Genomic DNA, 13,046 nt, shown 5'->3' with positions numbered 1-13,046 from the left:
ATATTTTTGTGAGGAGAAAAGTAATGTTCAGAGAAAGAACATTAAAATCTATCTTCTGAAGTGATTCTGACATGGAATTATTAAAAGAAGTTTTTAGAGGAGATAATCCCAAATCCATTTTGGGTTTCACACTGGTCACTTTCTCCTTTGTTCACCAAATTCTATATACAGTGAGACACATACTTCAGAAATAGGGCAGCTTCCCAGCTCCAAAGAATCCTGGTACTCTCAAAAACTGGACATGATAAGAAAGGGTACAAGTATGAACATACATAAAGCATCAAGACCTAGCTCACAAAAAGTGGCAGTAGTCACAACAAATAAACTAGTATTAAAATTTACTAGTGGCTCTCTGAGCTAAGACCTGATTAGTCACTCTAGGAACATCAGGGAAAAAAAAAAGAAGAAGTAAAACTATAAAATGACTCTGTTACCATAGTTCTTCCACTATAAAACTAACCACCGCATCATCCAATGATGCAAAATTCTAGAAACTTTACAAAATTCCTCTTTTTAAAATTTATTTTTTGTTATCAAAGAGAATGTCCAGAAACATTAAGTACTAAAGAATCTGTTCATGGTATTGTTTTACAAAATTTCCTAATGGAGTATGAATATTTTATTTTTTGATGTAGCCTTCACTTATTAATGATGAAGTGAATGAACTGATGCAATTACTAAAAAAAACAAAAAACAAAAAACAAAATCAGACAACCTTATAAAGGAAAAAACATCCATACTCAATCTGAAACTGTTGATTGGAGTGAATTCAGTGGTAACATCACCACTGGCTAAGAATCAACTTTCCCCATAGTAGGGGGCTGTTCAGGTCTCTTTAGGTCACAGAAGTCTCTCAGATATAGGCACCAAGTTTGAAGTCTCACATAAAATATGTCTGTGTCACTTAAGTTATATAATGTGGCAGTGTTTGTTTCACAGGGGCATAATCTTGAAAGATAGGGCAAAGTAGTAAACAAAATGTTTGAATGTATATATGAGTATATTATTGGTCTGTGCACTGAGGGCACTGTAGCTCTTGATAATGAGGAGTTCCACCAATGAAGCATCTATCTGTTCCCAGCTGCTCTCGATGCTAAGGGTCTCTCATTTAACCACATGATGTTAACTCAGCGGCCTTCTTGGTCTACTTCTTGGCTCAGATGGTTTGAACTGAGAGTTTGGTTATCAATCTCTTCCATATGAGCTTTATTTTTCCGCCTCAGGATATGTGGGGTATTTGACAGTCTCTATCTTTTCTCGGACTTTGTAGGAGGGATATAGGCCCGTCCTCCCCAGTTTTCTGTTGACACCTTTAGAATAGCCATCCCAATGATTTCCAGCCACACCGATGATATCTCCAGGCTCCATGGGGATTTCATCTGCAGTTCGAGGTTGGTGAGAATAAATGGCAATCTGGTTGTGGGCATTTTGGCCCCCAAAATAGTAAATGTCATCCAAAGAATGGAAGTTTGCAGAGGCATCAGGATGCAGTGTTTGCATGATTTCATAAGCAACTCGACAGACCTTGAGAAAGAATGAAGAAAAAAAAATCTGTTAGTATATAAAAGTTCTCTTTCATAGCAATCTGAAAACCCTTGGTCAAAAGATGAGTTCCAGGACTGAGAGGCTAAGAAGGAGTGGATTCTAATCACAAGTTTTCATTCCATTTGCTCTTAGATGCTGGTACAAGTCACTCTTCATCTCTGTGTGTTGTAACCCCCCCCACCTTTTTTTTTTTAACAAAAAGGTACTACAATTAAGGTCTCTGGGAGAAAAAAAGTGATACAAAGTCCTTTAAGAATATGAATCAGTTGATTTCAATAAGCATTTATAACAGCCACATAATACCCTATGCTGGGCATTGGGGGTACAAAAATGTGCAAGACAGTTCCTGTACCCTTGAAGAATTTAAAGTTTAGGATTAGGACTATAAATACTCCCTTTTCCTTCATTTATTGCTAATAAATTACATATGCTTTTTTGCTTATTTAAGACGATCTCAGAACTCTTTTCAACAGAGATTCATGTAGTTACTGACAATCAAATGGCATTGGCTATTTCATATTTCATACATGAAATAAAACATAGTTTCTATTTATGTTGTAAAGAGTTTTAAGTGTGGCGAGCAGACAGTAGTGTGCTAGGACTGACATAGCTGGACTACCCTGTGGAGAAGACAGGATATGCATCTTTCTGATTACCATAATTTTAGGACTTTGTAAAAGGTCCCCTTCTGTCTAGTGGATGGCAGCTTAAATTCCACAATCTGAGCTTAATGCCTGGTGACAAAGTTAAACCGTAACTGTCTCTATGGAAGGAAAACATTGAAGCAATTAATAGATATTTTCATTATAGACTAAATGGGTTTCAGAAACTTTTCTAAGAATAAGTGAAGACAAAAGAGAAAATATTAGAATTTTGCTTAGAAATCCATACTTTTACATTATAGAGAACTCAACTCAGGTCAAGTTTTCCTAAATTTCCAAATTTGGTAGCTCTCTAAATGAGCAGGCACCGGGAGGAATCAAATCCAGGTCTCCGGCATGGCAGGCAAGAACTCACTGAGCCACTGTTTCACACCCTAAGCACTGAAGTTTTATCAATGCTTCTGCATAAATTTAAAATACTACTAATAGTGGTTGTTAATCTGCTCTAAAGTGGAGCAATTTAAGATTACCTGGCAGTCATTTAAAATGTCGGCATTCATAAAGATCACCAAAATCTGAATGGAGATGCTCATTTCTAACTGCTATAAGAAAATGGGATCTGGCTAGGCATCACCATCATCCCAACTTCTTAGAGAATATGAATTTCAGGGACTTGAAGGGGTATTCTAAAATGCTATATATAATGTACAATTTAAACATTATTTTAAAATTTTACAGAAGGGATTAAAATGCAAGGAGATGAAATGATTTGCTGAAGTTCTAGTGTTAGAATGACAACTAGACATAGAACCAAGATGATTAAGAACTTTTTTTCAAGCTTGCTACTTTGCTAAAAAGGCAATTTTATATCAGGAATGATATGGTACAAAGGAGATTTCCGATAGAATTCTGAGACTATAACAAAACGAGTATCAAAAAAATTTGGAACTTTAACTTCAAATTCAGTCAGAGTCCACACGGGGCGAGTAAAATCAAGTGGGGACTTTGGAAAGGAAGAAGCTAAATAATTAAAAGAGTTACAGTAATAGCAAACTACAATAATAATGACAGAGGCTAATAGTTACTGAACTTTTGCTGTCAGATATTGTTTTAAGGTATTGTCTAATTTAATCCTCTCAGTATTCTCATAAGATTGTATCATTATGCTCATTTTACAGATGCTAAAACTAAAGCACAGAGAAGTTAAAGAATTTGCCCAAGGTTACACTGTTATAAAGCAGTAGACTCAGGTTTTGAATCCAAATCCAAGATAGTCTGCCTACATGGCAACTGGTATGCATTATTATCTCTTGGAAGTTCTGTTCTCCGTGTTTGCATTTTAACACTAGAGAGAAAGGCCAAGGCCAGCCCTGGGCAAACTTGAGATTCTTACTTTCGAAAAGATTACTGAAAGATTAAACTACCAACAAAACAAAACAAAAACAAAAATGTAGCTAGTAAATGGCAGAGCCACAGTTAGAACTCTTTCTGGTCCTGGAGTATGTGATCTTAATCACTACACTAAATTGCCTTAGTTATGATAAGCACCTAGGACAGTGCCTGGCACAGAGCAGACACTCAATAAGTATCAACTGAATGGGTACTGCTCCACACATAATACCAGTCCAGGATTGGACAGGCAAAGCCATGGGTGATATTTAATCCTTAAGGTCTATATATAACACTCTGAGTAGGTAATTAAAAAAAAAAAAAACCTGTCTCTTTCGAAACCACGGGGAAATTAATCACAAAGGGCTACAAAGATTACAATGGTGATGTTTGCATTTAATTACCATAGGCTTTCTTTCTATGCATTACTGTGAGTTACAAATCCACATTTCATGGCAAAGTGAAGACTTTCAGCTGATGCCAATCTATATTAGGCTTGATACTTTAACAGGTAGCATGACTGAGAAGGGGTGTGTCTGATTTGCAAAGCAGTGGCTGACCACTTGTAGTGTTTTAATTTACTCAGTGTTGACATTACACTAAATCTTTTTAGTACACCTCTAGGCACACAGTAAAGAAATACTGTCAAAGCATAAAACACAGATGTGACTGTATTTAAAAGAGAAAATTTTACAAGGGGCAGGGACTTCTCTACTAGTCTGAATTTCACCCCTGAAGAGCAGCCAGGTGAGTTTGCATGAGCCTCAAAAACTTTCTCAGGGCAGACAGAAACTTATTTTTGTCAAGACACAGCCAGTGCAACTTTTCCTATATGCTACTTTGCTTTTGCCCAATGTAAGAATAAGACCAAGGTCTCTGCTGCATTATGAGAGATGCCAAAAGGATTAGTGTACCAGCTGCACAATGCAGCATTAAGCATTGCCAGCTAGAGCCCATGTTGATGCAAAGTAATCTTCTTGCCATCTGCTCTCAAAGTATCTATCTTGGGCTTTTATCCTATGTTTTCTCCACCGTGCCACGAACAAGCATTAAGTGTTTCATTGTTGGTTCATGAGCCCCACCTCAGCGGCAATTTCTATCCAGAGGATCTGTCTAGGATAAAATGAATGTAGTTCTTGGTTTTGCCCTCTAACCTTCCAAAGTCTGATTCAAAATATAATAAATTTGGTTGTGTTGTGTGTGGATTTGGAATGAGACAACAAAATGCCACAAGAATGTTGTATTAAGTGTCATAAAAGGAGGTATCAATTTTGTTCTATGATGATTTTTTTTATTAGAGAAGTTGTAGGTTTACAGAAAATTCATGCATAAAATAAGAGTTCCCATCTACCACACTATTATTAACAGCTTACATTAATGTGGTATATTTGTCACAATTTATGAAAACACATTTTATAACTGTACTATTAACTACAGTTCATCATTTATAGTAGGGTTCACTGTGTTGTACAGTCCTATGTTGTAGTTTTTAAAATTTTTATTCTGGTAATACATATACAATCTAAAATTTTCCCCTTTTAACCATATTCACATATATAATTCAGTGCTGTTAATTACATTCACAATGTTGTGCTCCATCACCACCATCCATTACCAAATAGAAACCTGTACAACTCAAGCATTAACTTTCCATTCCCTACCCCTGACCGGACCCCTCGTAGTCTATACTCCAGATTTCAATGGCTGGGAACTACTGAGCAATGTTGACTGCTCATTAAACAATGTTGATTGCCTAGAGTCTTTAGAGGGAGAATCTACAACCATATCTGTATAACAGATTCCAGAATAAAAATATGGTTCCAGAACTTGACAATCTTTTCAAAAAACATTACCTGATATTTTGCCCATCTAAAACTAAGCTGTAGGGGGTGCAAGGTAGTTCAGTGGAGACCCGGGTTTGATTCCCAGCCCATGTACCTCCCCTCCCCCACAAAAATCAACAAATGGTGCTGCAATTATGGGATAGTTACATGGAAAAAGAATGAAATGTGACCCCCACCATAAAATAAATAAATAAAACTAAGCTGTCAACTGATGTTATTTCTCAAACTAATTCTTTCATTCAGATTATGATGGCTTCAGAAAACTGGAGGATAACTTCAATCAAAAGGAGATGCTTTGGGCATAGGCAGTTTCCAATAACAAAGAACAAAATTAGAGTATTTGGAAGAATAGTTTGGAATGTGATTGCATGGCTTTCAGAACTCAAACTTGATGCTTTGGAAAATGCATCTAATTTCTGATTAAACCATGAGGTCTATTCTCTTCAATTTATGAGGCTTTTAGGACAAACTTGGCTTTGAGAAATAGCACTGATGAAGGGATTCAGAAAACTAAGAGCAACAATGGTAACAAAATTAGAATATAGAGCCACATTGTTGGCTTTTAAAAACTTCCCATTTAAGGAGAGAGAATTCCTAGATTTAACTGGTAGATTTCAAACTGAGAAAGATTAGAAACCCTGAGACCAAGGCGGGGCGGGGGGGGGGGGGGCGTGGTCAAAACATTATGAGGAATCCTGATTAATGTGCTATGACATTCGTGCCTGCAGTTTTCCAAACATCAAGCCACATAACTTCCCTCCTAATTGACACTGCAGTCTTTCAACATTGTTTATGATAGCTCAGGTCAACAGATAAACTCTTTCTTGCTACTGTTATGTAGTATATAATTCCTCAAAGGATGGCCTAGGATATAGAAAGGTAATGAGAATAAAATGCCAGGACTGTTGAGGCATTATGAACAAGATATTAAAATTATGTCACTTCCTAATAATCTCTTGGAACATGAGGTTATCATCTAGGAAAGTTGAGAGTTGCTTGTTGGTGTCTTATACTGGACTGAGATTTGGTTCTTGATGTTCCATTCTTTTGCACTCCTTCTAGAGGTATGACTTCAGTCTTCCTCCATTTTCTAGCATGCATGTGGCATATATAGGAATTTCTGTGAATTAATTTCCCTGAATTCAACACACACACACACACACACACACACGCTTACTTGGATTGCCAAAGCAAATACTATTACATATCACTCACCCTTTGGCACTGAAGAACTTTTGTTCCTGAAAATTTACATTACATGGCTATGTTCTCTTTTAATAAGCTAAAGTAAATGGAATTGAGGTAGTACCTTGGCACAGATAAATTAATATGCTAAAATACTGCTGGTTAATTTTCTTTATGAAGAATTTATGCCTGTCCAATGCACATATGTTTGGGTTGCTTAAGCATTACTCATGACCACACAACATGTTTTATACTTGTCCTAAAATGAGAGAGAATAGTCTGAAAATGCGTCATGTGAAAAAGAACTGATAAAACAAATACTGTACAGCTTCTCCAATAGGCAAAAATATTCTTATACCTAAATATATAATAGCAGCTAACAGCTATTGTGATTAATGTATTGCTACACACTATTCTCTTGAATTCTCACAAATACTCCATGCAGTAGGTACTAATACAATCATCATTTATATAGGTGAAAAAACTCCAGCCAGAAATGAGAGGTCTAGCCCCTTGGAGGAAAGCATGGCGGTTCCACAGGAGGATAGGGGTGAGGTTGCCATATGATCCTGAAAGCCCACTGCTCAGTGTATACCTGGAGGAACTGAGTGTGGGGACACAGATGGACATTTATGCACTGGTGCTGCTGGCGGCAGTGTTTATGATCGACACTGAATGGAGGCGGCTTAGGGTATAACAACTGAGAAATGGAAGGGGAAACTATGGTGTATACACACAACGGACTACTGAATGGCTACAAGAAAGAATGAAGTTGTGAGACATGCATCTAGATGAATGAATCTTAAGAGCTATATGTTGAATGAAATGTCAGGAACAAAAAGATAAATATTATCATACCTCACTCATGGACTAACTATAACATAAAAATTCAGTGAACTGAAGTCAAGAGTATGGGTTATCAGTTTGAGGATTATTTAAAAGGTGCTAGATTGTAAGCTCTTACAGAAGTCACATATATTCACGAGGTTGTAACTGTTAATTCTAAATTCTGAGATACTGAGCTCTTTGTATATAACATGGTCTTTCCCAGAAACTTCAGGTATTTATGTGATACCTGAGACAGAGTTAGAGCTCTGAAGCTATGAAAGTCAGCAGTACCTTATACAGGAACTGTTTAAAAAGTTGAAAAAGTGATCAGACATCTAGTAGAGACATGAATGAAGCTGATCTGGATAGAACTAAGGTGTATCAGAAGACTGGATAAAGGATGATATATCAGAAGACTGGATAAAGGATGATATTGTCCATGTTTTAAAACTTCAGTTTCTGTGTGAGACTAAAGGGAGAGATGTTTCTTGGGTGCAAAATTTATATTTTGAGTAGTGCATTTCCAAATTTAACTTGTATGGTCAGTTTAGTTAACACCATAAGTACATGAAATCTTGAATAGGACATGAGATTTTGTTGGTTTGTCCAGGTTAGTGTGATCCCCCAATAAATCTCAGAGTGATTTGGATAGTGAATAAAGTATTTGCAGTGTCCCCTTAGGAAAATGGGGAGAAAGGGAGCAATATTCACCTTCCTCATTTGGAGAATTTCTGATAATCTAGTAAGCAGTGGGGACAACCAAATCAACAGGCCAAGCCTTCAATTTTGGGGGTTCCCCCAAGAAACTTAATCCTGCAACGGACAGCCTAAGCCCACTTAAAATTAGGCCTAAGAGTCACCCACAGAGAACCTCTTTTGTTGCTAAGCCAACAGAACAAGTGAACTCACTGCTTTCTCCCTTTATGTGGGACATTACTCCCGGGGTGTAAACCTCCCTGACAACATGGGACAGAAATCCACATGACTCCCAGAGTGTGTAAACCTCCCTGGCAACATGGGACAGGACTTCTGGGATGAGTTAGGACCCAGCATTAGGAGGTTGAGAAAATCTTCTTGACCAAAAGGGGGAAGAGAGAAATGACACAAAATAAAGTGTCAGTGGCTGAGAGATTTCAAACAGAGTCAAGAAGTTATCCTGGAGATTATTTTTATGCATTATACAGATATTCCCTTTTTAATTCATGGTGTATTGGAGTAGCTCGGACGGAAGTATCTGAAACTATAGATAGTTTGGATCCATCAGAAGTCATGATATTTGGGTCAAAATCAGAGTTATGAAGATAAAAAGTTCTACATCCTTAGAAATAAAAACAACAACAAAAAAGGTTTTTCTTTCTAGAATGAGCCTAATGGTGTTATTAAGGAGGCCTGGAAAAAGGAAAATAAAGAATAAAGAATATCCTTTTAAGTCTCAATACCTATCTACATGTAAGCCAGGCGACTATTTATACATGTATATCTTTTTAAATTTTAGAGCTTCCTGACTAGAGTAGTTCTAGTCTCATCTGGGTTCTCATCTGGGACAATTATGCAACATCTGAAGACATTTTTGTTTGTCACAACCTGAGGTGAGGGTACTACTGACATTTAATGAGTAGAGGCCAGATAGCTGCTGAACGTCCTTCAACGCACAGTACAACTTCCCACAATGAAGAATTATCCAGCCTCAAAATGCTTACGTTGAAAACCCTTGGACTAGAGGAATGGACTTCAGGCTGGCCTAAAACCTAGGCCTGAGGGGAGGTGGGACATGTGGGTAGTGACTCATGATCTAACAATCAACATTCAGTAATGTATGTGTGTATAGGGGGTTACTACTAGTGACTTGTACCTGTTGATCAGGTAGGTACATCGGCAGATTCTCAAATACATCTGGGAGAGATCAGGGGGACCCTGGGATCTTTACCCCAATTAGGGGGAAACATTAGCAATGGATGTTTTTATGAGAACCTGAAGGCCAAGGAAGTTTTTTTTTCTGACTAGGTTTGTTGTTCTTGTATAGCTTCTATTCTGTAGAGCTGTCTTTTGGATAGCAAGTTGTATTTTCATTCCACATTGAAGGAACTCATAGCTTTGCCTGGGTAGGTATCTTTCCAACAACCATATAACCATTCCATTATAACAATGTGCATTTTCACATAATCAAAAATTTTCACTAACTTTATGCTCTCTGAAGGATATGCCCATGAAAATGATGTGACTTTCCTCTTCATATTTTCTTTTCTCTGCTTCCTCTCAGCATTTAGGAATACTTTTATTTTATATCAATTTATATTTCTTGGCAATTATTCTCTAGTTATTTAATATGAATGTTTTCATTATTTGATTCTACAACAGGGCAAGATGTGTATCTCTAACCTCCTCTGAACTCCTCTGTACCTCTCTGTGCCTAGCTGAGGACAAAATAGTCACTTAAAAAGCTTTCTGAATAAACTAACCATAGTATTTGCATAAATAAGAGAGCAAATAAAATTTACAATAAATATTGCTATACTGATATTTCACTGGGCACTTAAAGCTGATTGGACCATTCATAAAAATACATATTCAAACCCATAACATATAATTATCAGTAACAAATAGACTCAAAGAATGATTGGAAGTATTGCTTAAATTTAATGTATAGTTTTTTGCTTGGTGGAAACACAATAGGAATTAAGGAGGAACTATATTTACTCTCACTTATTTTTTATAAAGTAATTGAGGCAAAATGCTGAGAATTTAAGCCTCTCATATCTATATCCAATGTGAGGAAATGGATGGATTCTGGTTACATATGGACTGTATGCAAAATCACAAAATATTCTATTAGTTTAATTACTTGATGTTTCTGTCAAATGATATCACAAGCAAAGAAATTTAAACAACTCCAGTAACTGGCATGAGCAGAGAGGTATTCATCCATTGTTTGCAAACAACTACTAAATATTCAGTGCACTCAAATGACTATTTTATGGATTCTTTCCAATCTTTCACAAAAGGACTCATTACCAAACATATGGAAAATTACACCTGAATCACAATGCCTAGCACAAAAAATAGGCAAAAGAAAACCCAAAACAATTCTCCTGACCCCAAAATAACCAATAAGTACTGACCATTTGAAAATGCCTTTCTGTCACTTACCTGGGATGAAAAAGTACACACTAGGAAGTCTGCCTGGGAGAGAAAGTGTATATCCAGGATTACACCCCGAAGTGAATTTTCTGTGTATCGATTGTGCAGTCCAGCTGACCAGGAGATAGAATTATCACTAATAAATTCATAACCGGGGTATCTGAAAAAAGAAATAAATATATACATGGTCAACAAATCACATTATCCTATCAGAAGAGGCAGAACTGCTCCTTGATAAAGAACTCCTCTTTCTAAAGTAAGGAAAGCTTTTATAGCATTTTTAAATGAGGCATTTTAAAATCCATCAATGTAATATACTAGAATACTTTGTGTGGTAGTTAGATTCAGTTGTCAACTTGGTTAGGTGAACGTGCCTAGTTCTGTTGCTGTGGACATGAGCCAGTGGTACGTGAACCTCATCTGTTGCTAATTACATCTGCAGTCGGCTAGGAGGTGTGCCTGCTGCAATGAATGATGTTTGACTTAATTGGCTGGTGCTTAAATGAGAGCGCGCAACGTAGCACAGCCTAAGCAGCTCAGCATTCCTCATCTCAGCACTAGCAGCTCAGCCCAGGACTTTGGAGATGCAGCAAGGAATCACCCCAGGGACAGTTGTTGGAACCCACAGGCCTGGAGAGAAGGCCAGCAGAGATAATCCTGTGAGTTCCACACAAGAAAGAACCTCAGTGGAAAGTGAGCTGCCTTTCCTCTGAAGAACTAACAAAATAAATCCCCTTTTATTAACAGGCTAACCATCTCTGGTGTGTTGCATTTTCGGCAGCTAGCAAACTAGAGCACCTTGTATATTAATTACAGTTATTGGCATATTATACACATACACTCATACATCAAAATGTTCTTTCTTTTTTTTTATTAATTAAAAAAAATAAACTAACACAACAACTAGAAATCATTCCATTCTACATATACAATCAGTAATTCTTAATATCATCACATAGATGTATGAACATCATTTCTTAGTACATTTCCATCGATTTAGAAAAAGAAATAGCAAGACAACAGAAAAAGAAATAAAATGACAATATAGAGAAAAAATAAAAAAACAAAATACAAAAAATATATAAAAAAAAACTATAGCTCAGATGCAGCTTCATTCAGTGTTTTAACATAATTACATTACAATTAGGTAGTATTGTGCTGTTCATTTTTGAGTTTTTGTATCCAGTCCTGTTGCACAGTCTGTATCCCTTCAGCTCCAATTACCCATTATCTTACCCTATTTCTAACTCCTGATGGTCTCTGTTACCAATGACATATTCCAAGTTTATTCTCTAATGTTGGTTCACATCCGTGGGACCATACAGTATTTGTCCTTTAGTTTTTGGCTAGTCTCACTCAGCATAATGTTCTCTAGGTCCATCCATGTTATTACATGTTTCATAAGTAAGTTTATTCTGTCTTAAAGCTGCATAATATTCCATCACATGTATATACCACAGTTTGTTTAGCCACTTGTCTGTTGATGGACATTTTGGCTGTTTCCATCTCTTTGCAATTGTAAATAACGCTGCTATAAACATTGGTGTGCAACTGTCCGTTTGTGTCTTTGTCCTTAACTCCTTTGAGTAGATACCTAGCAATTATTGCTGGGTCATAAGGCAATTCTATATTCAGTTTTTTGAGGAACCGCCAAACTGCCTTCCACAGTGGTTGCACCATTTGACATTCCCACCAACAGTGGATAAGTGTGCCTCTTTCACCGCATCCTCTCCAGCACTTGTCATTTTTTGTTTTGTTGATAATGGCCATTCTGGTGGGTGTGAGATGATATCTCATTGTGGCTTTGATTTGCATTTCTCTAATGGCCAGGGACATTGAGCATCTCTTCATGTGCCTTTTGGCCATTTGTATTTCCTCTTCTGAGAGGTGTCTGTTCAAGTCTTTTTCCCATTTTGTAATTGGGTTGGCTGTCTTTTTGTTGTTGAGTTGAACAATCTCTTTATAAATTCTGGATACTAGACCTTTATCTGATATGTCGTTTCCAAATATTGTCTCCCATTGTGTAGGCTGTCTTTCTACTTTCTTGATGAAGTTCTTTGATGCACAAAAGTGTTTAATTTTGAGGAGCTCCCATTTATTTATTTCTTTCTTCAATGCTCTTGCTTTAGGTTTAAGGTCCATAAAACCGCCTTCAATTGTAAGTAAGATTCATAAGATATCTCCCTACATTTTCCTCTAACTGTTTTATGGTCTTAGACCTAATGTTTAGATCTTTGATCCATTTTGAGTTAACTTTTGTATAGGGTGTGAGATACGGGTCCTCTTTCATTCTTTTGCATATGGATATCCAGTTCTCTAGGCACCATTTATTGAAGAGACTATTCTGTCCCAGGTGAATTGGATTGACTGCCTTATCAAAGATCAAATGTCCATAGATGAGAGGGTCTATATCTGAGCACTCTATTCGATTCCATTGGTTGATAAATCTGTCTTAATGCCAGTACCATGCTGTTTTGACCACTAGGGCTTCATAATATGCCTTAAAGTCCGGCAG

The 13,046-nt window shown here is 36.9% G+C and overlaps 1 protein-coding gene across 7 annotated transcripts in view; it reads right to left on the bottom strand.

Annotated features, from left to right (window-relative positions):
• Nucleotides 1-504: 504 nt before the first annotated feature.
• FUT8 (fucosyltransferase 8) overlaps nt 505-13,046 on the bottom strand; it is a 330,921-nt gene continuing 318,379 nt past the window's right edge. For all 7 annotated transcript variants that reach the window (XM_077122732.1, XM_077122728.1, XM_077122731.1 and 4 more), the window contains 2 exons: nt 10,541-10,691; nt 505-1,524 (listed from right to left, as the gene is read on the bottom strand). In XM_077122732.1, the coding sequence (XP_076978847.1) occupies nt 1,207-1,524; nt 10,541-10,691 (469 nt within the window). In that variant the 3' untranslated portion in view covers nt 505-1,206. The remainder of the gene's footprint in view (nt 1,525-10,540; nt 10,692-13,046) is intronic.

Source organism: Tamandua tetradactyla, chromosome 12 (genome assembly GCF_023851605.1).
Source record: "Tamandua tetradactyla isolate mTamTet1 chromosome 12, mTamTet1.pri, whole genome shotgun sequence".
NCBI classification, from domain to species: Eukaryota; Metazoa; Chordata; class Mammalia; order Pilosa; family Myrmecophagidae; genus Tamandua; species Tamandua tetradactyla.
The sequence above is the reverse complement of the archived record's forward strand: the minus strand, read 5'-3'. Positions and strand labels throughout refer to the sequence as shown.